Source organism: Phoca vitulina, unplaced genomic scaffold, assembly GCF_004348235.1.
Source record: "Phoca vitulina isolate PV1807 unplaced genomic scaffold, GSC_HSeal_1.0 scaffold36, whole genome shotgun sequence".
NCBI classification, from domain to species: Eukaryota; Metazoa; Chordata; class Mammalia; order Carnivora; family Phocidae; genus Phoca; species Phoca vitulina.
The window spans coordinates 12320648-12346881 of NW_022589739.1; the positions used below are offsets into that span (position 1 = coordinate 12320648).

General features: G+C 43.1%; 2 protein-coding genes across 2 annotated transcripts in view; one reads left to right on the plus strand and one right to left on the minus strand.

Moving 5' to 3' along the window:
• The window catches only part of LOC116646407 (short transient receptor potential channel 2), a 39578-nt gene extending 23732 nt beyond the window's left edge, over window positions 1-15846 (minus strand). Inside the window, 7 exon segments of the mRNA XM_032427118.1 lie at window positions 2274-2446; window positions 2683-2765; window positions 6127-6305; window positions 8132-8287; window positions 9070-9211; window positions 11214-11389; window positions 15629-15846. Of these exon segments, the coding sequence (XP_032283009.1) occupies window positions 2274-2446; window positions 2683-2765; window positions 6127-6305; window positions 8132-8287; window positions 9070-9211; window positions 11214-11258 (778 nt within the window). The 5' untranslated portion in view covers window positions 11259-11389; window positions 15629-15846.
• Window positions 15847-16323: 477 nt separating this feature from the next.
• Window positions 16324-26234, plus strand: part of RNF121 (ring finger protein 121) — an 82544-nt gene continuing 72633 nt past the window's right edge. The window contains exon 1 of the mRNA XM_032426972.1: window positions 16324-16402. Within this exon, the coding sequence (XP_032282863.1) occupies window positions 16340-16402 (63 nt within the window). The 5' untranslated portion in view covers window positions 16324-16339. The remainder of the gene's footprint in view (window positions 16403-26234) is intronic.

Consider the following 26234-nt stretch of genomic DNA (forward strand, 5'->3'; position numbering starts at 1 on the left):
ATATGATGTTCTTTCTTTTTTTTCTTTTAAGACTTTATTTTTTTTTTTATTTTTTATTTTTTTAAAGATTTTATTTATTTATTTGATAGAGAATGAGAGACAGAGAGCATGAGAGGGAGGAGGGTCAGAGGGAGAAGCAGACTCCCTGCCGAGCAGGGAGCCGGATGTGGGACTCGATCCCGGGACTCCAGGATCATGACCTGAGCCGAAGGCAGTTGCTTAACCAACTGAGCCACCCAGGCACCCCTTTTAAGACTTTATTTATTTGAGAGAAGGAGAGAGAGCACAAGCAGGGGGAAAGGGGCAGAGGGAGAGGGAGAAGCAGGCTCCTCACTGAGCAGGGAGCCTGATGAGGGGCTCGATCCCAGGACCCTGGGATCATGACCTGAGCCGAAGGCAGACGCTTAACTGACTGAGCCACCCGGGCACCCCTATGCTTTGCTTCTGAAGTTTTTTAGTTATAGTTATCACAGTCTGAAGTTTTAGACTTACTTGTATGACATGGAGAAGTCTCTCTGTTAGGGTAGGAGCACTGCTCTTTTATTTACTGTGGTATCCTTGACACCTAGCACGGAGCCTTGCACATAGAGATGTTCAATAAATATCTATCAAATGAGTGGCAACAAAACCCAGCAACAACCATTTGTCTAGCTATTCAGAACTTCCAAAATACTTTATATAGTATTTAATATTTCTGAAGGTGCTTTCACAGCTCCAGTGCCCAGCTGATTGGGTGTCCCCAAAAGGTTAGTTCTTTCCCATTTTCTGTCTCTTAAAATTATAAACTACATCCTTCCTCATGTGGTAGACAGCTTCTGAAATGACTCCTATTGATTCCTGCCTCCTGGTATTCATGCCTCCCACTGAATTTAGGCAGAATCTAATGACTTGTGTTGAATGAATAGAATACAGCAAAAGTGATGGGGTGCCACTCCTGTGATTAGGTTATAAGAGACTGACTTCTTTCTTTTTACTTTTCTTTTTAAGCTTATTTATTTATTTTTTAGTAATCTCTATGCCCAGCATGGGGCTCGAACTCAAAACCCCGAGATTAAGAGTTTCATGCTCTTCTGACTGAGCCAGCCAGGCGCCCCAGATGGACTTCTTTCTTGCTAGCACTCTCTCTCTTGCTCTCTCGCTTGCTCACTCTGATGAAGCAAGCTTCCACATTATGACATGCTCCAGGGAGAGGCTCTCAGGGCGAAGAAAGTGAGGGAAGCCTCAATCCAATAGCCCATGAGGAACTGATTCCTACCAACAACCATGGGAGTGAGCTGGGGAGCAGATCATTTCCAGTGGAGCCTTGCAATGACTGTAGCTTTGTGTCAGATCTGGAGCCTTAAGAATGCTGTTAAGCCAAGCCCAGATTCCCAACTATGAGAAACTGTGAAATCATAAATATTGTTGTAAGTTACCAAGTTTTCGAGAAATTTGTTTATGCAAACATAGATGACCAATGTACCCTATTTCTGCAATGAGATAACATACTTATTATTTCAGTAATTTGTTCAGTTCTTTAAAATGACAGATAAACTGTTTCTTTTTAAAAATTTTCCCAATGAAGCAATGAGTGAAACCAAAGGTTTTCAATGAGAACTCTACGCGTTCTCTCTCTTGCTGTCTAGACCAGTTAAAACCAGGAACCCCGGGGTTCAAATCCTGGATTTACCACTTATTAGTGGCACTTATTAGTGGCACACACATTTATTAGCTGTGTGACTCAGAATATTTAACTTTTCTGAACCTCAGATTCTTTTGTAAAATGAGCGTAATAGTAACAGGATCTACTTCATAAGTTTGTTATGAGCATTAAACAGTTAAGTTAGTGAAAGTGCCTTAGCCATGTCTGGTGCAAAGAAGGAGCTCCAACATGTTTAATCCTTTCTTCCTCTGTGATAAAACCATGCTATTCTATTACTTTATTTCTCCAATAAGCTCCATACACCACCACCCTGACTTAACTGTCCTACTGAAGTGATCACAAAACATTAATACTGCAAGAGGCCTATATGCTATGTGGTTTAATTCCTTCACTTTGAAGATAAGGGAATTGAGGCCCAAAGAGATAAGGATTCCTGATTTCTAGGCCAGTGTTCTTTCAATTACTACTATACAATATTGGATTTCTCTTCTGGTAACAAGACACTGACAATTGCCTTTTCTCCCACATGAAGTCCCATTAGCGAGGCTTCCTTGTATAGCAACGGTGGATTCAGGGAGAAAGCACGGTGCTAGGGAGAGTGAGGAGCCAAAGGTAGGTGATGGGGACTCACCTGCGCCGGCTGGCTGACTAGGACCTGGTTCCTCATGGCTGGTTTTCGTGCTTGCCATGCTCGTGGGGGGCACCGTCCGGGCAGCCAAAAGTACCATGTGGGCTGAACGGCCCAAAGCCCCTGGCTGGAGCTGTTTTAGGATATTCTTAAGCTCTGAAACTTCCTTGGTGCTCCTGCAGGGAGACAGACAGCACTTGGTTTCATTCAGAACGGAGACTCCATTCTGCTCACCCTGCTCAGTGGCATCTAACCAAGAAAGTTTGATCTACAGATAGGGTTAGGTCGAGAGATGTGATTAAGTGGGGGGAAACCAGGCAGTGAGTGCCTGTGAGTGACTTGGTAGCCTTTCTTTTTTCAGGAGAAAGAACTGAAAAGTGGACAAGAGACCTCCATTCTGGTAGCTACGTACGTTTGGGGATCTGGGAAGAATGTCCTCCGAATGGAAGGATTAGCCAGCCAGGGTCTGGGACCAGACTCCTGAGCATCAGAGCCCTAAGAAGAAAATGGAGAAATATGAACTACAGATATCCACCACCAGGGGGCACTGCCACCTAGTACCAGGGATAGTCCCAAACCTGAGGGCTTCGCCTTAATGAGAGTCCGGATATTTGCTATAACTTTATGTGGTACCTTTGCTTGTGTGCACACTCTCTCCCAGCTGTAAGATACGAGATTCAGAGATTCAGTAATTTTGTGTACTTAGTTTCCCAATGCTAAGGGTTTTGTCATGATCCTGAAAGATCAAAGAATATATGCTGTTGGGAAAAATGGGGCCATGAGACTGATAATCACGAGCAAACCTTTGGAAAGCATATATATGTGTGTGTGTGTGTGTGTGTGGTTTCAATCTGTGCGTATATAAAATTGATTCGTGTAGGTACAAAACTCTAATCACTTATCTCTCTTTATATACCTATGTGAGAGAAACCAAGTATACCCATATGTTTCTCTATATTTAAAAATAGTTCTATTTTGAACTATTTGGGGACATTCTCATCATTTTTCTCTTCGAAATATTATCTAATAATATTGTCTAATTTCCAGTATGATTTCTTCTGTGAACTATTTTGTTCACCTGCAACTACAAACCTACCAATTTTAGCCACTGATAGAAAGAGATGTGTATGTATGTATGCGTATATAGATACCACAAGTATTAGCCTAGCCACTATATATAACTATTACAGGAATTTTATAAACGTCTCTACTTCTAACTTCAGAAATGTCTACATGTGATAATCACACAATAGATCATTTCTAAATAGCTTTTATTTATGTGGTATGTGCCACAGTTTCTATCTTGTCAAAATTCAATTTATCTGTGTCAATTCATCTGTACCTATTTCCTTTTTTATTTTTCCAAATTTACTTTTTCCCTTGAATTTAAAAGAACTAAAAAATTTTGTGTTTAATCTGCAGCTCTGATTCTTCTATCAGATTCTTTTTTAATTTTTTAAGTAGGCTCCATGCCTAGCATGGAGCCCAGTGTGGGGCTTGAGCTCATGACCTTGAGATCAAGACCTGAGCTGAAATCAGGAGTCCAACGCTTAACTGACTGAGCCACCCAGGCACCCCTATCACAGATTCTTTTAAAAGTAAACATCTTTCTTGTAAAGCATGACCTTGACCTCATTCTGCAAGTATGAGAAGTAGTATTTTTATTCATATTCACAGCTTGTTTTTATTTATTTAAGTAATCACATTCACTGTTTAATATTTTATAAGTGCCATCACAGTCTCATCTTGGACCTAGCAGTAATTTTGAAATATTTTAATTTTCCAGGGTGTTTATTTTTTCTTTACCTTGTCTCATAAATTTTAGATCGAATGCTTCTAGAAAGGACAACTGGATGGGTGTGGAGAGATGGTTTATTTAACTTAAACTCTAAGTGAGATTAGGAACTGGGCTCCCGAGCACAGGTTAAGTGGAGTCAGGCGGCCTGAGTTCAAATCCACTCCAAGACCTCCTTAGCCACGTGACCTGGGGCATCTCACTAAACTGCTCTGTGCTTCTGTTTCCTAACTGGAAAACCAGTGCCACGAAATACCCTATTTCACAGGCCTAAAAGCCCTTATGTTCTGCTATCACCACAATATACCATTATTACAACACAGGAGGAAAAAAGCCTATGGAATTTTAGACATCTTAACTTACAAAACTGAATGCTAGCAATCTGTTTCCATGTACCAACCCTCTCCTGTAGAAACGTTTCAGGATCTCTTTCCCTGTGGTTTCACTGAGGTGTGTGGGGTATGTTTCACTCTGCTGCTGATGTTCAACGCCCTTCTGACATTATGGCTCTGGAGCTGCTGACTCCCTCCTCCATCCCACCAGGGTCTTAAAGGTGCAGAGTAACTGAGATGACCGACACGGAAAAGGCTCTAAGAAGCCCTTATTTAGCCCATAATTAGGGAGACCACACCTCCTGGTTTGCCTGGGACAATACTGTTGTCTTGATAAAATTCACAGCCCTTTTTTTTTTTTTGCGCTCCAAGTGTCTCTGAGTTTGGATGGTAAATTTTATGGTGTTCCTATCTACAACTTGCCCCTGAGCGGTGAGTTATCTAAAAGCCTACTTTGTTCTACACTCTGTGCTAGCTGCCAGGAATCAGTGTGGAACAAGACAAACAGGTCCCTAATCTCGCAGAGCTTGCATTTTACTGGAGCCAGGCCTGGGGCCACAGGGCTGTAGCGCCACTCACTGAGCCCCAGGCCACTGCAGAGCCGGAATTCGGCAGAGTACCCAAACTGCTTCCACTGGTTTTGAGCTTTTCCTGTGAAGGAGGAAATCTCAGACCAGGCTTTACTTTGTCTCAGTTCTCTGGGTCTCTCCTGAGGCTGTATGACAGAAGCATCTCCTCCTCCTCCTCCCTTTTCTCTTCCCAATGCCCAGTCTCTTGTTTTTCTCAGTAACCGTGACAGGAATGACACCTGTGACATTCACTCCTGGGGCTGAACTTTTGGTTAGGTCAGATGTTTGGAGCTTCTAAAGACGCATCGTGTGCATAGGAAGCGCTGTGGTACGATGATAGGAGACTCGGATTTCTAGTCCCTCCTCTGCTCTGATTCACTGTGTGAATTTGACTATGGAAGTTTCCCTAGCTGAGATGTAGAAGAGGTGCAGAATGGGGCTTGATGAACTCCAAGTATTTTTTCACCTCTAGAATTCTATGACTCTAGCTTTGTGTGATTCTGTCTTTGTACTTGTTTGGAGGGAATTATGATGGAGGGTACTGGAAAGTTAAATGAAGACACCAGGGACGAGAAAGCAGGAGTCTGAATAGGCTTAGGAGGAAAAAATAACTAGAAAACTGGCTGAGAAGAGGGGAGGTAAACTGACCAGATACCTATCTACCTTCTCTTAGCAGTATGAGTGTGCTGTCCAGGGAAAGAAAGCAGGAAAACAGATGAAATCGCAGAGCACGTATCTAAGATTCTAACTGGCTCTCCTGGCAGGTGGGTCAGGTGACAGCAATGACAGAGAGACAGTAAGTGAGCCCTGAGTCTGGCAGGTGCCAGAAGGAAAAGTCTGATGAAAGCTATAGCCCACAGGAACCTACACCTAAAGTATGAAATTAAGTTTGAATCCAAAAGAGACTTCATTCATGCTAAAGAACAAGTGGTCCAATAGCTTTGGGTACACTGTACTGAAGGCTCACTCCCTTGACCCTCCCACGGGTGAGAGGGGAGGAGAGGCGTTCCCTCTTACTTGTAAGAAAGTGTAGCAGGCCCATTTATGTTTTTATTTGAGTGTGTGTGTGTGTCTATCCCTCAATCAAGCACCAGCTTTCTAACCAGAAACTGAAAAAAAGGTGGGAAAATATGAAGTCCTTGTTCCACCACTGTACATACCTGGCTCAGCCTAGAGCTCTCGGGGGCCAAGGGACCCCCCACAGGGTCATCTAAGGAGTCCAGGGAGGAACACACCCGGAGGAAGGCCAGGCCAAAAGACTGCTGACGTGTGAAGGGTTGGGAGCAGGTCAGGCGAAGTCGATCCCATGACTCACCTGAGGCTGGCACCAGGAAATCATCTCAAGGGAAAAAGAAAGAAAATGAAAGGGAAAGGAAATGCATAAACGAAGGGCAGAAAGGAAGAGAAGGTCAATACCGAGGAGAGGAAAGAAAAGACGGGACTGTATAGGGTAAACTCCAACAAAAGGAAGAATGGAGGTCATCAGTGACTGGCCCCTTAGGCCTCGGTGCTCGGCGTCTGGCAGTCCCAAGCAGGCCAGTCAAGGTGCACTCAGACCCAGTGCTTCGCCCTCCCACGTTCGCTCCTCTGTCAGGGTTCCACGCTGTGCCCAGCATGACCACGTCCTCATTCTACACCTCTCCAGGGACCTTCTCAATGTCTCATTTTGACAGGAGGTACCTGCAATGTTGGGGTCTGAGCTGACCCCTTACCCGGTGAGTTAGCTGAGCTGCATCTACCCCTCCCGGACCATGAGAGCCCAGCCTCCCCCACAGCACTCCATGGCCTTCCAAGTCACTGCCAGTATGACATACCAGTACTGCAAACCCTTCTCACCTTTAATTCCCAGCACTGTCTGGTAGGACCTCAGCTCCTGCACCTCCTGTGACCCTCCCATATCACTCTTCCTTCATATTACAAACACCTCTGTGTCAACAGGGACAAATCCTTACTAGACTGTAAATCCCCAGAGACCAGGACTCAGGTCTCATGTTTCTTCTGCAGTGCCTCGTGAACACAGAGATCTGCATAGACTGGAGCTCAGGAAACACTGGATACTGCCTCATTATATCCATTATATAGCTTTCCATCACTTACATAAACATTATTCTATACTAACACTTATACAACGGTCCATCCTTATCTGCGGGGCACATGTTCCAAGACCTCCAGTGGATGCCTGAAACCACAGAGTAACCAAACCCTGTGTATACTGTTTTTTTCCTATACATACATACCTATGATAAAGTTGGATTTATAAATTAGGCACAGGAAGAGATTAACAACAATGACTAATAATAAAATAGAGCAATTATAACAATGTACTTTAATAAAAGTTATGTGAATGTGGTCTCTCTCTCTCAAAATATCTTACTGTACTCTACCTTCCCTTTTTCTTGCGATGATGTGAGATGATAAAATGCCTACGTGGTGAGATGACATGAGGTGACTGATGCAGGAAGGCACTGTGACAGTTAGGCTACTACTTGACCTTCTGACACTACGTCAGAAGGAGCATCATCTGCTTCTGGGCTGTGGTTGATGGTAGGTAACCGAAACCGTGGAGAGCGAAACCATGGATGAGGTGCGGGGGAGGGGGGACTACTGTACTCACACTAAAGTCCATTTATACAAATAAAAACACTACTCACAAAGAAGAGTTCTACATCAGCCTCCACCAAATCACGTCATGTGTCAATATAAATCATAGCTCGTAGATATTCCCGGCTATCACCTATTCCCACCACAGAGAACTCATACACAAACATACCTCACAGCTGTTCACTCACTACCTACCCCATGTCCCACAGATGTAACCGAGCCCCTGCATAGGCCCCTCCCACAAGCCCACCTACCAGTCCAGCTCCATGGCCCTCTATAGTGGGTTATCTAGCTCTGCATCACTGTATCTCTTTCTCATAATCTCTCTTGCTCAGTCTCTCTCCCATTTCTGCTTTTGCCTCCCTTACCATCTTTACTTTTAAAGATTTTATTAATTTATTTGAGAGAGAGAGTGAGCGAGCATGAGCAGGGGGAGCAGAGGGAGAGGGAGAAGCAGACTGAATGTGGAGCCCGACCCGGGGCTCGATCCCAGGACCCTGGGATTATGACCTGAGCTGAAGGCAGATGCTTAACCGACTGAGCCACCCAAGCATCCCTCCTTACCATCTTTAAACATGCGGACGCCTGAGTGATTTTTCCCTTGCTTTGAGTCAGCTGGGGACATTAGCATGGTTGCAGGGAGCAGGGTGACAAAAGGTCTGTCCAGGGACCAGGAAGAACGGCCCACATCAATCTGCAGGAAAGCAGAGCCACAGTTACCTGGGGACAAAAGGTTGAGAGAAGAATTTAAGGGTGATGGGAAGATGCTGCCCTAACTGCGCACAAGGAATTGGGTGGGAAGAGGACATTCTTCCCTTCTAGAGCTAGTTGGAGGCCCGGAAAGGTCAAGGAACACACTGAGCCAGCAACTGAAGTGGATGAGACCTTAGTCCACAGAATGACAAGATGAAGGTTCATCCCTGACTCAGTAGACTTGCTGCTTCTCTGTCCTCTGGCTCTGGCAGGCAGTGCTAATCTCTGTCTCTGTTAACCCCTGGTACGGAGCCTGACATCTCTCCATCCTGACAGAGCTGAGACCAATGGTCTTTGTCAGTTCTCTACTCCAGAGAATTCTAAGGCCAACCTTCTCAACCCATAAATTCCTATGGAGCCTTCCCAGATTAGTGTGCAGAGCTCATCCCCCAACATGCTCTTGACAATGATATTTAGAGGTATATACAGGTTCTATTTGTTGGCATTTATAATTATGTCAGTGTCCTAAGGCTTCACCCAGACTGCTCAGATCAAAGCAGGGCAGGTACACTGCCTAATTCAGGGAATGCTATCCCCATTTCATTTTATGTGAACAGAACCCTCAGTCTGCCAACACCATACACCTCTCCCAAGGGTAAGGGCCACACCTCACCTTCACACCAGGAAGGGTTTACTCCATGAAAGGTGCTCAACTAGACCGAACTGAGACACTTTGGTGGAGCATCTGGAAGGCAATGTTACTCCTGTGTCTCCCGCAGAGGTTCCCGGAGCTCCGAGAACTCACTCACCCACGTCAATGTAGCCAATGGGCACTGCCCTCTCCAGCTGGAGTTCTACTTTCAGTTGCCCACTCTTGTCCTGAGGGCAGCTGAGCCAAGGTCCCCTCTGACTGTCTGGGTTCAGCAAGTTCTCCACAGGATACTTAGGATCCTAAGTCAGAGAGAGAAGGAGAACATCAGGACCCTCACTGAGTCGAAAGCTAAAGAGGATGCCCATGAAGGAGGGCTCCCTACATTCCCAAACCTTTCCAGGCATTTTAACATGATAGAAAGAGCACTAGATGGGAGTTATCATGTGCCAGGGGATCTACAGACCGTTTACCTCTCCTTCATTTACCAAACTACCTCATTCCATCCTCTTAACACTTTAGTTTACTCTTTAGTTTACCTAACATTATTGCTTTTTAATTTGTTAACTGATCAATAAACTGAAGCCTAGATTCAAGGCTACAAAAGCTAAATAACCGACCAAAGTCAGAACACCTAGGTCTCTGAATTCCAAGCTCTTAACCACCACACTAGACTATTTCCTTTCATTTATAAGGTGTTTTCACAGACATCTATTTACCTTCAAAGTAACCCTATGAGAAAAGAAAGGCAAGGATTTTTATTCTAAGTTTACAACTGATGGTTAGAAATAAAGTGATTTGTTCAAAGGCAACAATAGCGGTACCAAGAGACATTCTCAGTTCAAACCCAAAGTTAGATTTTTTTTTTTTTTTTTTTTTTGTGGAAAGGCCCTGAGCAAACTACTTTCTCTGGATCTAAATTTCTTCATCTATAAGTAAAGGGGAGGGAGGCTATGTTCCTGGTTTTCAATTTTGTTTTAGCAATAAAATCCATCCTCTTAACTGAAATCTTATACTAACATGTTTGTGTGTGTGTGTGTGTGTGTGTATTTTCAACAAATAAAAACAGAGCTCTGGTTAAAAAACAAGTTGGGGGCCTAGAGACATATATGACCCCCTGCCTTCAATTTCCAGAAGTGGGTGCCCACAGAGTACCGTTTGAAAACCTCATTATTAGGTGATAAGTAATGATCTCTATAGGGCTCAGTATATGAAGAAAACCATTTAGGCTGACTATGTAGGTAAGAAGGATATGTGTAATTTTTATTTCACTTAGGAGTTGATATAGTAGTTCCTAAAGACTCTCTTAAGGGTCTTCCCGAAATGAGTGGGGATGTCTTTGACTGTCATAATGACCAGGAAGCATCACTGTCATTAGGGTCTGGAGTCCATGGATACTAAATATCCCATCAGGCAAATGACCCTGCTATAAATGCAGACTTATCCCACCCAAAATGCCAAGGTACTCTTTGAGAAAGACTAGGGAAACAGAAGGGGAGGAGTGGAAAGAAAGGATAAATGGATAGAAATGACAGGAGAGGAAGTTCCTAAGAATCACCACACCAGATCAATCCTGGGCCCAGGGCCCGACATCTAGACCTAATTGGGATAATTGGGATTTCCTGAAAAGTGAACTTTTAGGGAGGAGGCTGAATCACTTTATTTTTTTTAAAGATTTTATTTATTTATTTATTTATTTATTTATTTATTTATTTATGAGAGGGAAGAGAGAGAGAGAGAGCAAAAGAGAAAGAGAGAGCATGCACGCACAAGCAGGGGGAGTAGCAGGCAGAGGGAGAAGCAGGCTCCCTGGTGAGTAGGGAGCCTGATACGGGACTCGATCCCAGGACCCTGGGATCGTGACCTGAGCTGATGGCAGATGCTTAACCGACTGAGCCACCCAGGCATCCCTGAGATCACCTTTGATGGTGGAGGTGATATTCTCACACGTCAGGGATGACCTTGAGCGTCCTGGTCTGCCCTCAATGACAGAGTAACTAAATTGCCCTTCTAGGGACCCTGGTACAGACTTTGGGCCTATGGTTTTGATAGTTCCCTTCAAACTAAGGATGGAATCCTGGAATTCTTTACCTTTAATTCCTGGGAATACTACTTTTATGCATCCTGCATTGCTCTGGGAATAACCTGAGGGCAAGAGCTGTGTGTCCTCCTTTGACTTTGGATCCCCAAAGGGATATGTCTCTTCTATTAAACTGGGAGTTTCCTGAAAGTGCAGCCAAGTCTCCTATTTTTGTCACTCCTCTCAGTCACCAAGAAAAAAATCATGCCTGCTAATTAACGTACCTGAGAGGAAAATGATACCACGTGGCTAATCTTTACAGGAGCCATGGTGGGCCCAGCAGTTGTCCCAAGTACAAGGCAAAAATACTTTCTCCCAGGATTTCTTCTATCACCACTTTTGGCACTATCTATGTTTTGGTCTCGTCAGTTCCAGAAGAGAAAGAACCCTCATGTTACTCCTGAAGAAGAAAACAAAAGAGAAACAAACTAGCCATGGCTGGTTCTCTGGTAATTTTGGCAGCAGTCAGACTGTTTCTGGTGCCCATGATGGGCTTGTGGGGGCAGTGGGCAGGGAACAGATCCGGACCAGGGGGTGAGATTCCAATAAATGTGAAGTGACTGGAATGCAACCACAGGGCAACAGAGCGGCAAGTACAAAATATGTTAGCATGGTAATGTTTTGTTTTTATGTAGGTAAGCTCCCAAGGGCATGAATTATGCCTTAAATCATTCACCTTTATACCCTTAGAACCTAGCACATAGCAAAGATGCAACAAATGTTCAACTATATACACAGGTCTAACAATTTTTGTTTTCCCTTTAAAATCAATCTTCTTAAACTTGTTTTTCATTGTTACTCCCCTATTAGGAATCTTCAATGGCTTGATGTATTCAAATCCCTTTTTACATGGTAGGTACTTGATAAATATTAACGCAGCTTGGCCCCTCAAAGCATCTACAATGTAGAACTCTACATTTTCTGCTTCATCTGCTCCTATTCCTTTCATCAGAGGATGTGTTTTACCTCTCACTTTTATTTTATATTAAAGTTCATTATGGATATTTGTACTTTGTCTTTTGCCAAACTTTTTATGGAACACTTTATTTTATTTATTTATTTATTTTTTTTTAAAGATTTTATTTATTTATTTGAGAAAGAGAGAGAATGAGAGACAGAGAGCATGAGAGGGGGGAGGGTCAGAGGGAGAAGCAGACTCCCTGCCGAGCAGGGAGCCCGATGCGGGACTCGATCCAGGGACTCCAGGATCATGACCTGAGCCGAAGGCAGTCGCTTAACCAACTGAGCCACCCAGGCGCCCTGGAACACTTTAAATATATGCGAAAACCATACATGCTGGTATAATGGACTCTTACCCATCCATCACCTAGCTTCAACAATTCCTTGGCTAGAGGTGTTTTAAAGTTGTCTGAATGCCTTTAGGTAGGATCTCTCTCCAAATATTTATACCCTGCCCTTTTTTACCCATGTTCGTTACCCATCTGGCCCCTGATAATGAGTCCATGACCCCTGAAAAATTCTTGGCCATAATGTTTGGTCTTCTTGCTTCTTTCCCTGCTCCCTCAACCCCCAATTCCCCCCTCCCCCCATCTCCAAGCCTTTCTTCATGCCATCACCTCTGGTTGGAATGCTCTTTCCCTTTTGCACTTGTCAAATCGAATGCATCTTTGATGCTCAAAATATCACTTCCACCTCAACCAGCTCAAGTGATAGCTCCATCCTCTTGATTCTGTGTTACAATTATCTGGGTATATGTCTTATGTTCCTTGACCAACTGTAGGCTCTTGGAAGACAGGCTTCATGTCTAATTCAATTCTGTATCCTCAATGTAAGAGGGAGAAACAGATGAGCAAATGTCTGCTGAATGAATGACCATAAAAATTGAGCTCCAATGGGCTAGCAGTCACAGAGTGCTCATAGTGGGGCAGACTGCTGTGACAGTGGTAACTGTTAGTAAAGGTCATCCAAAGGTCAAGCACTCCTCACAGGTCACATTCAACGTGGTGCCATGGCTTCAAGGAGAGAAGAATGCAAGATGAATCCTGAGTCACCTCTCCAGGCCTTCAGATTAATTAGAGTTGATTATTCCCACAATAGGAACTCACTGAACTTCAGCAATTTTTCCTACTCTCTGCATACAGAGATATATTGGATATATAAAAATAAATGATATGGTCTCCGTTTTGGAGAAACTCCCAGTATTCCATTTGTGATCTGATGTGAAAACTCCACCATTTCTCATCACTAACATACAGATGACTGACTTGGCCAGCCCCAAACTATACTCTAGGCTTGGAGACCCTGAAGCTGTCAATCTTGGATATTTTATTTAGTTAATATTTTGGGGGTGTCTAGTAGGTACCAGGCCCCGTACTGGTACTGGATACACAACGATGAATAAGATATATACAATCATCTTCATGAAGATCATAGTCTATCAAATTGCTTGCAGTTCTCCAAGATTAAGTTTCCAACCTCCTTGCGCTTGTATATACTGTTGTTCTTTTTTTTTGGCAATGGCATGTTTACTCTGTCTCCCCAATAAGTAGTGAGCACTTTGAGGATGTGAATTTTTGTTATGCTCATCATCTCCCACTTTTGGCACTACCTATGGGAGGTGCTGAAACACAGCAGGCATAAAGAGCCATTGAAAAGAGTAGTTTATTAAGTCAATATAATTCCAATCAGAATTTCTGCAGAAGTTTCTGGCAAACATGACAAACTCATCAACCAATAAAGGGCCACAAATTGCTATAACAATTCTAAAAAGACAGATCAACCAGATTCCAGAAACAGACTCAAATAAGTGGGAATTTACCATCTTTTGATTTTAAGATAGAACAGAAGCATGAGTCTGTCAAAAAAAGATAAAGGAATACGTGGTGTTCAAAAAATTGGCCCACTTGTGAAGAAAAATAAAAGTAGATCCCTATCTCATAACATATTTAAAAAATTATACTCAAATGGATCAAAGATGGAAACATGAAAAATACTTTAAGGTAACAAAAACAAAGTTAAAATAAAAATGGCTGACTGGAAGAAGGTATCTGCAACACATAAAAACTTGGATAGTATTCAGAATATATATTTTTAAGTATTACAAATTGGTAAAAAAAAAAGGGCAAACAGTCCAATAGAAAACTGGAAATAAGATAGAAATACAATTCGGGCGCCTGGGTGGCTCAGATGGTTAGGCATCTGCCTTCGGCTCAGGTCATGATCCCGGGGTCCTGGGATCAAGTCCCGCATCAGGCTACCTGCTCCTTGGGGAGCCTGCTTCTCCCTCTGCCTCTGCCTCTCTCTCTGTGTGTCTCTCATGAATAAATAAATAAAATCTTTGAAAAAAAAAAAAAGATAGAAATACAATTCACATAAGACCTAAATGACCAAAAATCCTCATACTTCCTGGTAATAAGGAAATTGCGTATACTTTTCCTCTAAGACCGGAAAAAATTAAAAAATTAAAAAGTCTACAATGTAAAGGATTGGCCCTCTCATAAACACTTCCAGCCCATCTTAATTCTGACTAGCTACATTTCAAGAATAGCCACATATGTGTGGCTTGTAGTTAACTTATTTGAACAGTCCAGCTCTAGAGGGGCTCATATGTGTACAGACACATACAGTATTTCTAATAGCAAAAAACATAAAATTCTAATGTCCATTAGTTGAAGAATGGATAAATGGAATAGTAAAATACTATATATATTATATAATGGAACACTACCTAAGAGTTAAAAGAAATGAATTAGATGTAAATATACATAAACATGGACAGTCGTCAAAAAATATAGTGAAAAAGTTACAGAATGATATAGAAAATAGCACTTATTTTCATCAAAAAACAAAATGAAATAATACAATTACATTGTGAATACCCAGAATTTTTCTCAATGGACTGGGAGAATACCCAGTTAATTGTGATAATAGTTGTGTCTGGGAAAGATTTAAGAGTAATGGGTCTGAGAGAAGAAGACACAAATAAGTTCAACCTTTATCCGTATTATTTTATCTTTTTAAAAAAATGAGGACACAAATAGATCATGATGTCAACAGTCAATGTGGGGTGGTTGGGTTATAAGGTATTTATAATATTCTCTGCATTCTTTTGCATAATAAAAATAATTCCCATTTTAAGTAAATAAGATGCCTGCAGATGGTGTAAATATTACCCTGTAACTTCCTGTTGGTCCTAAAATAAAGTTGACATGTACTCTATTGTGAGTCCACTGGTCATCCTAGCACTATTCACCCCACAGATCCAGCTGGGACGCCCAGGGGGTAAGTGCGCAGGGGCCATAGGTTTGTAAGGTGTTGGGTCCGGATGTACAGATAACGAGGGATTGGAAATGAGTTAGGAAGCTTTAAGTTGGGGTGCGGCACAGAGAATAAGGTGTATGGGTGGGGGGTAAAGATAGGAGCTGAGGACGCACGATGTGGGGTAGGAAAGAGTACCGAGATTGTAAAGCAACCCTAAGGCGTGAGAGCGCAAGAAGCAGTTTGGGGGCCGCGGAGGTCCCGCAAGGCTCTTCTCTCAGCTTCAGGAGGCTAAGCGGCGCAGCCACTTCCCCCGCGCCCCGGAACGCTCTGTTCTGTGCATTCCTTGACCGCCACCCATTCTCGGCAACTCCCCTCCCCATCAACAACCCCCCAAAGCCCCTCACCCGGGACAACGGACCTCGAAGAGCCACCGCTGCCTCAGATCGTGGACCACAAACCCATTCTCCCGCCAATTCTGCCCTCTGACCTCCGCCTTCTGACCCGGAGCACGACTCTTTACGCTTCCCCAAGTCCGGGAATTTGTTCTGTGGCCTCAAGAAGCCACTGTTTCTGAAAGATGACTCCCATCGAGGCAAGAAGACATGTGCTATAATCAGCAAAATACATTCGTGTGTATCTATGTATGTTTTATGTCTATTTTTAAATATATATTTTATGCAAATTTACACTCACTACAAATCTGTCCAGAGCGCGGAACTTAAACTTCCGGGTCAGAGTCAATGCATTCTGGGGAATGTAGTCCTCAGCCTCCACGCTTCACTCCTTGCAGCTCAGAGTGAGGGAGCGTCGCGAAAGTTGACGGTTTAGAGACTCTTCTCTTTGGCTGTCCAAAGGGGAAAATTGGTGAAATATTTTCACTAAAAATAATACAAGTCCAATTTCTCATTCTCCAAGAACCCTCCTCCACCGAAGCTTGGAAGTGCATGGAAACCGGCCCTCCCTGACCTTTAAGGAGTAGCAGGTAGATGGTCTCTTAGTCCCTCTCGGAGCTCCGCCTGTTTGATGCCCCGCCCCCCTGCTGGAGCTCGAGCCGCCGATTGGTTTGGAGCACTTGAGCGGCGGAAGCAGCTGGCTCGCGCGGGGACGGGGGAGGGGGAGAGTTGTGAAGATGGCGGCAGTGGTGGAGGTGGAGGTTGGAGGAGGTGCTGGCGGGGAACGGGAGCTAGATGAGGTAAGAAGAGTTCAGAGCAAAGGAGGGAAGAGGCTCAGCCTGAAACTGAAGGGAGGGGAGGAGAGGTATCAGGAGTAGGGTCCTAGGGGAGGCGGGACCCTGAGGGAAGGAGCGAACTGGGGGGCGGGTGCGCGGAGAGGGAAATCAGAGGTACCCTGGACTCGGGGACTCGGAGGTGGACATGGGGGTAGAAGACTTGCAGTAACCTCAAGGGTGGAGATGGAAGATAGGGAGAGAAGCCAGAGAGGATGGGGGCATTAAGATTTGAGATTATTAGCTGGGGGTCCTAGGGTAGGACCGAAGGGCTGAGAGGTAGCTTGAGTTGGAGGGGCGTGGACTTCTGTAAGGAAAGGCCGGGCTTTCGCTGTGGGAGAGGGGAGGCTAGGTTTGGGGTGGGGGTTGGGGACGCGGACCGGGGAAGAGTGCTAATCTACTAGTATTATAGCGTTATTTTTATGTAAGAACTGTTTTATTTATACTTACACTCTAGGACTTTGTACATAATGTGTACTCAGTAAAGTTTTGGGCACTGAATGGATGAATGAATGATTATATACCGGAATTCATCCATTCACTCATTTAACAAATATTACATATCATCTTTGTGCTGAGTCCTGGGCTAAGTGCTAGGGACATAGGGGCCCTCCCATTGAAGAGCCCACAGCCTAGTGGTGGGAGACACACAAGGAAGACTAGTCACTGCATCAGAGGTATAATGATGGCACTGAAAAGGGGACCAGTTTAGTTTGGGCTAGGGAAGGGTTCCCAAAGGAACTGAGTCTTATGGGGTAAATGATTCTCTATTTCTGGCTCCTTCTAAACGTATGAGTTCTTTGAGAGTGAGTTCCTTGAGGATGTAGGTCCCCTTTACCTGTTTAATAGGCATTTAACAACGGATGTATTCAATTACCAGTGGTCCTTGAATCACTAGGAGGAAAGAGACATTGAGTTTGAAAGGAATGAATGGACAGCTCTGAGAAGTAAAGAGAGGGTGAGAAAGGAAAGGGAGATGATTCTGGAGGCCAAAGGTACATTCAGAACAAGGGGTGCTTGTGGCCTTGCACAGGACAGCATATAGACCATATAGAGGAAGGGGATTGATTGTCAGGAATGGAACCAAGGGTATCTCTGAGTGATCAGAATCTTAGAGGCCCTGGCTGTGTTTTTTGTGGGTGACTGGGGAAGACTGGGGAGAGGCTCAGAGAAAAGGGAGTAGAAGTGGACTTGAGAAGTCAAGACTGTTGCTTGGTGGTGGGATGACTTGGTGGATTTGGTTTACCTGATTGGGATCATTAAGGTGGCAGGAGACTGAGTAACCGACAGGTGGTTAGAGCAGGGGGAGATTTTTAAAGAAGCATTTTAGACCCATACCTCCCAACCACTAGAGGTGTTTGGATACCACTCGGTTGGTGACATGGGGTGGTTGTGGAAATGACCTCCAAGGCCCCTTCCAGCTTTAAGTTTCTATGATTACAGTTGGCTGTGGTTCAGTGAGATATATTTGAAAGCGCCCTGGAAAAAGTAAATTTAGTATTGAAGTTATTACATATGGTTTGTTAGTCATGAGCTCTCCTTTGAGGGAGGCTAATTTCAGTTACATGTATCAGGGTTCATTGAGATAAAGAGCAAAAGTATTAGCAGAGAAGAAAACTTAAAGTTTTGATTGTAAGACATTTTTGATTTTTGCTTCTTAGCTTTTCTTTCCTTATGTTTTAAGAACTTAAGGGCTTCTAGTTGTATCATATACTTATTATGAGTATATTATAGACTTAGAGTGTCATGCCTAGAGGTCAGCTTTATATGTAACCCACTAGCATCTGTCCCAGAAGCTTCTGTTACTTGTTTTATTTACTGAGAAAGAATATAATCTGTGGTCTGGAAATTCTATATGGACTGGTTGTATCTTTTGTGTGTTTGAGGAAATAACTCTGAGAAGTAGGAACAGCCAGTTATCCCTTCAAGCTCCCTTCCCCTAAACAAACAAACAAAAACCCGGAGGTCTGGTCTGGCAGACCTTAGTTTATGTAATACTAAAGTCTACCCAGCTGTTTCTTAGCAGCCTTAACTAGTGAAGAAAAAGGTGAAATCCATCCTTATAATTTGTAATTATGGAGTTCTACTGTGTGTTATGCACTGGCAATTCAAAGGTAAGACAGGATCTTTACCAACTTAGAGTGTAGGGAAGGGACATGCAAATAGCTCTATAGTGCTAGATAATTGTTATAATGGAAGTGTGTAAAAAATTCAATGGGGCAAGCAGTTGAGTCTGCTAGGGGGAGTCAGTAAAATCTTTGTGTTAGAGATGGGTTTTGAGCTGAAAAAATAAAGGTTCGGTTTACCATGAAGTAGTGACTTGCATGTGGTGTCACAGTTGTCTCCCTGTAGCCCTTTCTGTTTGGTAGAGAGACTACTGTGGGGACCAGATAATGGTAATGGATAGCCTAACTAAGCCGCACTTGTGCTCTGTGCCACTTCTTTGGGACGATTGTACATGCTGTGGTTTTGTTCTTCAGGATATTGTACCTGTGTTTTCCAATATCAGATGCCATTAGTATGATAAGTTGTCTGGAATAGCAGCCAGCAGTTCATTCGTTTCTTTCCTCTTTTGTCTTTTCATTATTTGTTTCTCTAGTAATTGAGGTAATTTAGGCTTTGCTAAGTGTTTCTCTGGTGTTGCAGAGGGGTATGGAAAAGAGGGTTTAGGAAATGAGCTACTGGTGGAAAAGGTTACTGTTTATTGAGTCCTTACCATAAGCCAGCCTCTGTTTAAAGTCCTTTACTTACATTATCTGTGAGTTAGGTGGTATTAATTGCATTTTATACATGAGGAGACTGAGGCTAAAGAGATTGGTGTAACTTTCCTAGGATTCCACAGTTGGTGAGCTGGGAGGTGCAGATTCGAACCCAGGTCTGCCTGTGCTATCCTGAGCTTAGCCCGTGCTGTACAGAGCTGGTTCCATTTCTCCATTCTTTATGCTCTGGGGATAGGTAATTTATAACTGTATGGTCTTTATGATATCATGTGAAAGTTGATACAGTACATTTCATAAGTGACTGTGATTCCAAAGAGTATTTTGAGTCTCTGATTTGTGACAGTAATTTCATTAGTATTCCCTATTTATGATCAAGAAAGTTGAGGTTCAGAGTATTATGAGAATGCCAAGGATCTTGCAACTACTAAGTGGTATCATAAGATTTAAACCCATTTTTTTTCCAGGTACCAAAAATATTTGTTTCCCCTCAGTTTGAAGACCTAAACTGCAGACTTATCTAAACAAGTCAACTACCCCTTTCTTTATATACAGAAGTTTCATCTCCAAAACACGAAGTAGCATTTCATTCCTGAGAGGTGTAAAAGTAGGGATTAACCAAAGGAATATTGGTTCTTCTATACAGGTCCTTTAATTTACTGATAATTTGATTCTGCTGGACCCCTCCCCGTCCCCCCGGACCATGGGAAGAGTGATTAGCTTAATGGTATTTAGGGAGATGAGAGATGGGTCTAGCCAGCTCAGGCTAGGTATTAAACAGGCTGTGATAACTGGTTAAACTCAGTTCTTGTTCTCAACTTGCCAAACCACGTGGTGCTGGAGGATGTTAGTAGGATAAAGCATGGTTACGAGATAGGTGGCCCAGAAGCAGACCTACTCCTGGAGCCAGTGAGTTCCTCCTGGAAGGTGAGGCTGGCCAACCTCAGAGAGGAATTGGAGGCATCATTTTGGCACAGAGAGCTGGCTTGGGAGCTAGGGTAGAAAAAGCATGTCAACATCCAATCAGGGCCAACCAGCCTGCCTGGCCAGTGCCTGTGAATTCTGGATGCGTCTACCCCCAGTGCTTGTTCATCTGCCAGAATGATGTGATATCATGCAGATCAGTGAGTAGTTTCCGGCTCAAGTTCAAAGCAAGTATCCCAGTCTACAACTAACTTGAAGTATTTGTTGTCTCAAGTGTGTAATTTACCTCATCTGGGCCCTGTTTTATTCTTGTTAAAAGAGGAGATTGAACTAGATTGGTGGTATTTAAACCTTTATTTAGCCACAATACCTTTTATTCAAGCAAAATCTCGCTTTGAAGCCTTGGGGTCCTTGAGGGGACTCAGAACCCCTGGGGTGTCTCAAGACACACTTTGATAATCAGGGGGTTCTTTCTTACTGCCCGCTGATTGGGTGACCCTACTCTTTGTTCCTTCAGGCCCCCCACCCCCCATACTTCCCCTAGCCCTACCAAGGATTATTTTGTCTGTCTTCCCCACTAGACTCTTAGCTAAATGAGAGAGCAGAGTCCAGATCTGTCTTGCTTATTGTTGTAGTTCCTTCCCTCAGCATGCTGCCTTGCATACAACAGGTTCCTACTAAGTGTTTGACAATTATTATTTTTGAGTAATAGTAATACTAGCTACCAGTTAGTGAATGTTTGTGATATGCCAGCTCCTCTGCTTAGTAGTACATAGTTTTTTTTAATTGAATGTTTACAACATCCCCATGAGAATTGAACTGTTGGACTAAGTCATGTTTAAAACTCTTTCTGGTTCTAACATACTGTGCACCATGTTTCTGGTTACTGCCAGGTCTTTGTTGGTGCTGTCCTGTCTGCCTAGAATACCTATCCTTTCCCTCTGTGTGTTTCTAAATATACCTGTACTTAAGGTTTTAGCCCAAGGCTGTCTTGACTTCTAGAACTATTCTGATCTACACTGATGTCTTCTTTCCCTGCCTTTGATGGTTTCCTCTGTGTTCATTTATAATTCATCAACCTTTTCTGAAGCACCTTCTTTGTGCCAGGCACTGTGCTATGCTTGAGGATACCAGGAGGGAGAAGGTGTGATAATTGCCTTCATGGAGTTCATGGACTAGCACGACAAGAGAAGGACTGATAAATAAGTACAAAAACATGTCACAGGTGCTGTGTTAGGCAGTAGATGTGGTGGGTACATCGAGGAGAAAGTTGCAGTTCATGTCCTATCTCCTCTTCCCCACTAGACTGGTAAACCCCGTAACAGAGAGGCTGTGGAAATCCCTTGCTTCCTCAAAGTAGTAATCACTGCTTTGCTTTGTTTTGTTTTTGTTTTTCTTCCTGTGGGTCTCTCCCTATAGACGTTTGATAAATGTTCCTTGTTTCCAGGGCTTTTCTTTTCTAGAGATTTTTGGCCAAAGCCACGGTCTTATTGAGCGATTGAGGTTTGAATATCTGGCCATTTTTCTTTGGATTATTTTTAAGGCATGTAAAATGAGTAATAGCATAGTGTAGTGGGAAAAAAACAGAGTAGTAAACAATACACTTAGGTTCTAGACTAGGAGTAGCAGATTTGTTTTATCTCGGAGACAGCCAAATGATAATAGATGCTTAGAAGGCTGTGTTGAGGAGGATTCTGAGACCAGGGCTCAGCAGGTGAGTGCTGAAGGTGAAATAAGATAGAGTACTTAGTCTGTTCCAGGTCCTGTGCCGAGTGTTTTATATGCATTATCTAACTTAATACGAAAACCTTATAGTAGGTACTATTATGGTTATCCCCATTCTAAAGATGTGGAAACTGAGGTATAGAGAATTTAAGTAACTTGCCCAGTGTTATACAGCTGGGTAAGTGACAGAGCTGGGGTTCAAATCCAAGACGACGCCAGCACCTTTGCTCTTAACCACTCTGGGCAGTGTGAGTACTGTGTACTTCTAATATTGTCCTACACTGGACATGTCTGTGTATGTATGTGACTTCATTTACAGAGGTAATTTGACTGGGGTCGTGCATTTGTCTGTCTCCCACGAGATTAGGTTCTCCTTGAAAGCCCTATCCATCCTTATATTCCTGGTGCCTGGCAGAGTATGATTCAATAAATGCACGAAGGTGTGAATTCATGAAAGGTTTCAGCCTCTCTGTACCTCACTTCTCCATCTGTGAAATGAATGATAGGTTTGGACTTAGATGATGTTTTAGAGATCTTTTGCAGCTTTGCAAGTCCTGGATCCCAGTATTTTACCCTGTCTGTGTTTCCTACAGTTCCTGTCAGGTACTCAGGTACTATTTCTATCAGGTAAATACTAGTGAATGATTTAATGAATGAATGTATAATTATTGTTAATAATCTTTGCTAATAATATTAAGTTGAGAGAAGAAAAAAATGGTGATAGGGAAGTTGTAGACAAAAAGGCCTACATATAACCTTTGACTTTTTAATGCAGTCAGTGTCTCATACTTTGGCAGATACCATGTCTGCAGACAGTGTTTCCCATTTGGTTTCCCATAACACCTCCTATCCCCAGCCCACTCTTGTTTTTTGCAAGTCATGTTTTGATTAAGCTTATATCTTAATAACTCATCTACTTCCAGAAGGAATTTAAGGTATCATCTGGTCAATAAAGGGGGATGGGAGAAAGAGGAGGAAAAGATGAAGAGGAATATTCTAACTCCTTGAATGCAGGGACTGTCTTTCTTTGTACATTCCTCAGAGCTTACGCAGTGCTTGGCACATAGCAGACATCAATATATTTATTGCATAAATGAGAGGGGCGCCTGGGTGGCTCAGTCAGTTAAGCATCTGACTCTTGATCTCAGCTCAGGTCTTGATCTCAGGGTCATGAGTTCAAGCCCCATGTTGGGCTCCATGCTGGGCTTGGAGCCTGCTTAAAAAAAAAAAAAAAAGATATAAATGAGAATGCTCATAGGTGTGGATACTGTTCAGGATGAGGGAAGTATTGACTCAATAGCAAAGGTTAACTGACATGCTTAACTGTCTGTTCTTGAAGTAACACAATAGCACCTGATAACATTTGCTTTTAAACTGCTTATGAAGCATTTCCATTTGTAATTAATGGCATATTGCTCCTTACCAGTGAGTCATAGGCACAGAATCAGAGGACTTGCTCTCTGCCCCATAGTACCCTATGTAGATTTCTGCCAGCACTTACCATGTTACATTGTTCGTCTCCTCGATTAGGCAGTGAACTCCTGGAGGGGACAACCATATCATTTTTCATCTCTGTGTTCCTAGCACCTCATCTCTCACAGTGGCGAGCATAGAGTAGATACTCAAATGTTTATTGAACTTGAATCTTAAATCTAGTCCATCACCCATGTCAAACGTCCCCAGCAAGTGATCACTCCCAGTCTATATTTAAATCCCTCTAATGGTAGGGAGCTTTTTTTCTGTGGTCAGCTTATCCCCTCTTTGAATACTTCTGTTGCAGTATTCTTCAAATTCGGCTAGAATTCTTATTTCTGTAGCGTCAGCTTTTTAGTAGTCGTTCCTTTTCCTAGATCTTGCTTCTTTGCCTCTTTGAACCGTGGAAGCACATGCAAGCACAGGCTCTGCCACAGGATACCTCTGGGGTGCGTAGGCTCAATCCACATGGGGCTATTTGTCCTGAAAGCCTACTCCCTGAAAGCCAACCCAAGATAATCCATCTGGTGTCCTACCTTATCTCCACTTTATTTCTTTGTGTTTTCCCTTCTTGAAGTTATCTTTTTGCTCCTCAGAGGAAAATCTGTAGGTAAACCTAAACTCATTAGTTCTCTCTAAAGTGCAGCTTTCCTAAGGGAATGCTGAGTTATGGCCATGGGGCTTTTGGCCCTGGACAACTAGGGAGAAACGTGGGGAAGGAGGAAGCAGGGAACGAGGCAGAGAGCATAAGCATAAGCCTGCCAAGGTTTGTGTTCCCTCTATTCTCCTTCCCCTTTCCCAGTAGGGTGTTCTCAATAACTTAATATGTCTGTTACTTAAGAGGACTCCAGTGACATTTTATTCTGCATTGCCCATGGGATTGAGCCTAACCTCTTGTTGAGTCTGTCAATTAGCACCCTGCAAAACAGTTTTTTCTTCTGTTCTAACGATAACAATAGCTAACTTTTTTAGTACATACTGTGTACCAGGCACTATAGTAAGCATTTTACATGGCATTAGCTCTCTTAATTCTATTATAATGCTATTAATATGTTCATTTTCTAGATGAGAAAAATGGAGACACAGCTAAGTAATTTTAATTTATGCAAGATTACCTAGATTGTAAGTGGAGGTAGGATTTGAACTTGGCTATAGGACTCCATGATCTCTATTGCTGGTGTACTCTATTACATGGACTCACTATTTTCAAAGTTCACCACATCTTTATTGAGCATTTAATTATGCCAGATACTCTATTTGGTCTTGGGAATTCATAAATGGATAATGAGACTAACTCTGCTCCAAAAGAATTCATGGTCTAGTGGGGGAGAAACCCATCAAGTGATAATGACAATATAGTATAATGAGTAGAGTTATATACAGGGTACCCCAGGTACATGGATGGAGTGTGTAAATGTGTATTTGGGAGAGTTAGGGAAGACTTAAGAGAGGATATGGCATTGGGCTGATTATATTAAAGGAGGGGTGGAAGTTTACCATATGAATAGGAGGCCAGTTTATACCGAGGTAAGTGAAATCACATATTTGAAAGAATGGAGGCATGGAATCTCTAATCCTTTTTTTTTTTAATTTTTTAATTTTTTAATTATTTTATTTTATTTTATTTATTTGAAGAGAGAGACACAGCGAGAGAGGGAACACAAGCAGGGGGAGTGGGAGAGGGAGAAGCAGGCCTCCCGCTGAGCGGGGAGCCCGATGCGGGGCTCGATCCCAGGACCCTGGGATCACGACCTGAGCCGAAGGCAGACGCTTAACGACTGAGCCACCCACGCGCCCCTGAATCTCTAATCCTTAAGCATACTATTCTTCACTACTAAAACATTTGTTGATAACTGCTTCATGCAGGGTGCTGTGTTAGGCACTTGGGTTGAGAGAAAAGATGCTAGATCATGTTTCTGGCTTTCAAGGAGCTTACAGTTCTGTTAGAAAATAGGACATGTAGTCCAGTTGGCTATAATTATAAAATAATAGGTCCTAGGGGTGCCTGGGTGGCTCAGTCATTAGGCATCTGCCTTTGGTTCAGGTCATGGTCCTGGGGTCCTGGGATCGAGTCCCACATTGGGCTCCCTGCTCAGCGGGAAGCCTGCTTCTCCCTCTTCCACTCCCCCTGCTTGTGTTCCCCCTCTCGTTGGGTCTCTCTCTGTCAAATAAATAAAATCTTAAAAAAAAAATTAAGAGGGGCGCCTGGGTGGCTCAGTTGGTTAAGCGACTGCCTTCGGCTCAGGTCATGATCCTGGAGTCCCGGGATCGAGTCCCACATCGGGCTCCCAGCTCGGCGGCGAGCCTGCTTCTCCCTCTGACCTTCTCCCCTCTCATGCTGTTTCTCTCTCGCTCGCTCTCTAATACATAAATAAATAAAATCTTTAAAAAAAAAAAAATTAAGAGGTCCTAATTACCTTATCAGTAGAAAAAACAAAGTACTATTGGGGAAGTAAATCCCTTCTCATTGATATGTTAGGGAAGACTTCATGGAGAGGGAGCCTTCTGAGCTGGACCTTAATGGATGATTTAAATGTCACTAGAGAGAGAACTTCAGGAATAAAGGCCTCTAAGTAAATATGAAAAAGAAGGATGTATTTGGAGATCATCAAGTAGGTGAGGACTAAGTGCTAGATCTAGAAAAATAGATTGGGGCCAACATAAGGTTGATTTTGAATGCCAGGCTGAGGCGTTAAGATAGGCTTATTCATTCCTTCGGTCATCAATTATTGAGTGCTTATATATGCCAAATACTATGCAGGGGAAACAAAGATGAAGACCTGGCTCCTACTCTCAGGGGGGTGATAGTCATGTAGGGGAAGACAGACACGGAAACAGATAATTGTGGTATAGTGTAAGTGGGTGTTATATACTGTGGTGACCCAAAGGAGGGAGTGATTAACTCTGCTTAGGGGAATCATTAAAGACTTAACAGAGAAGATGCTTGAGTTTGTTCTTAA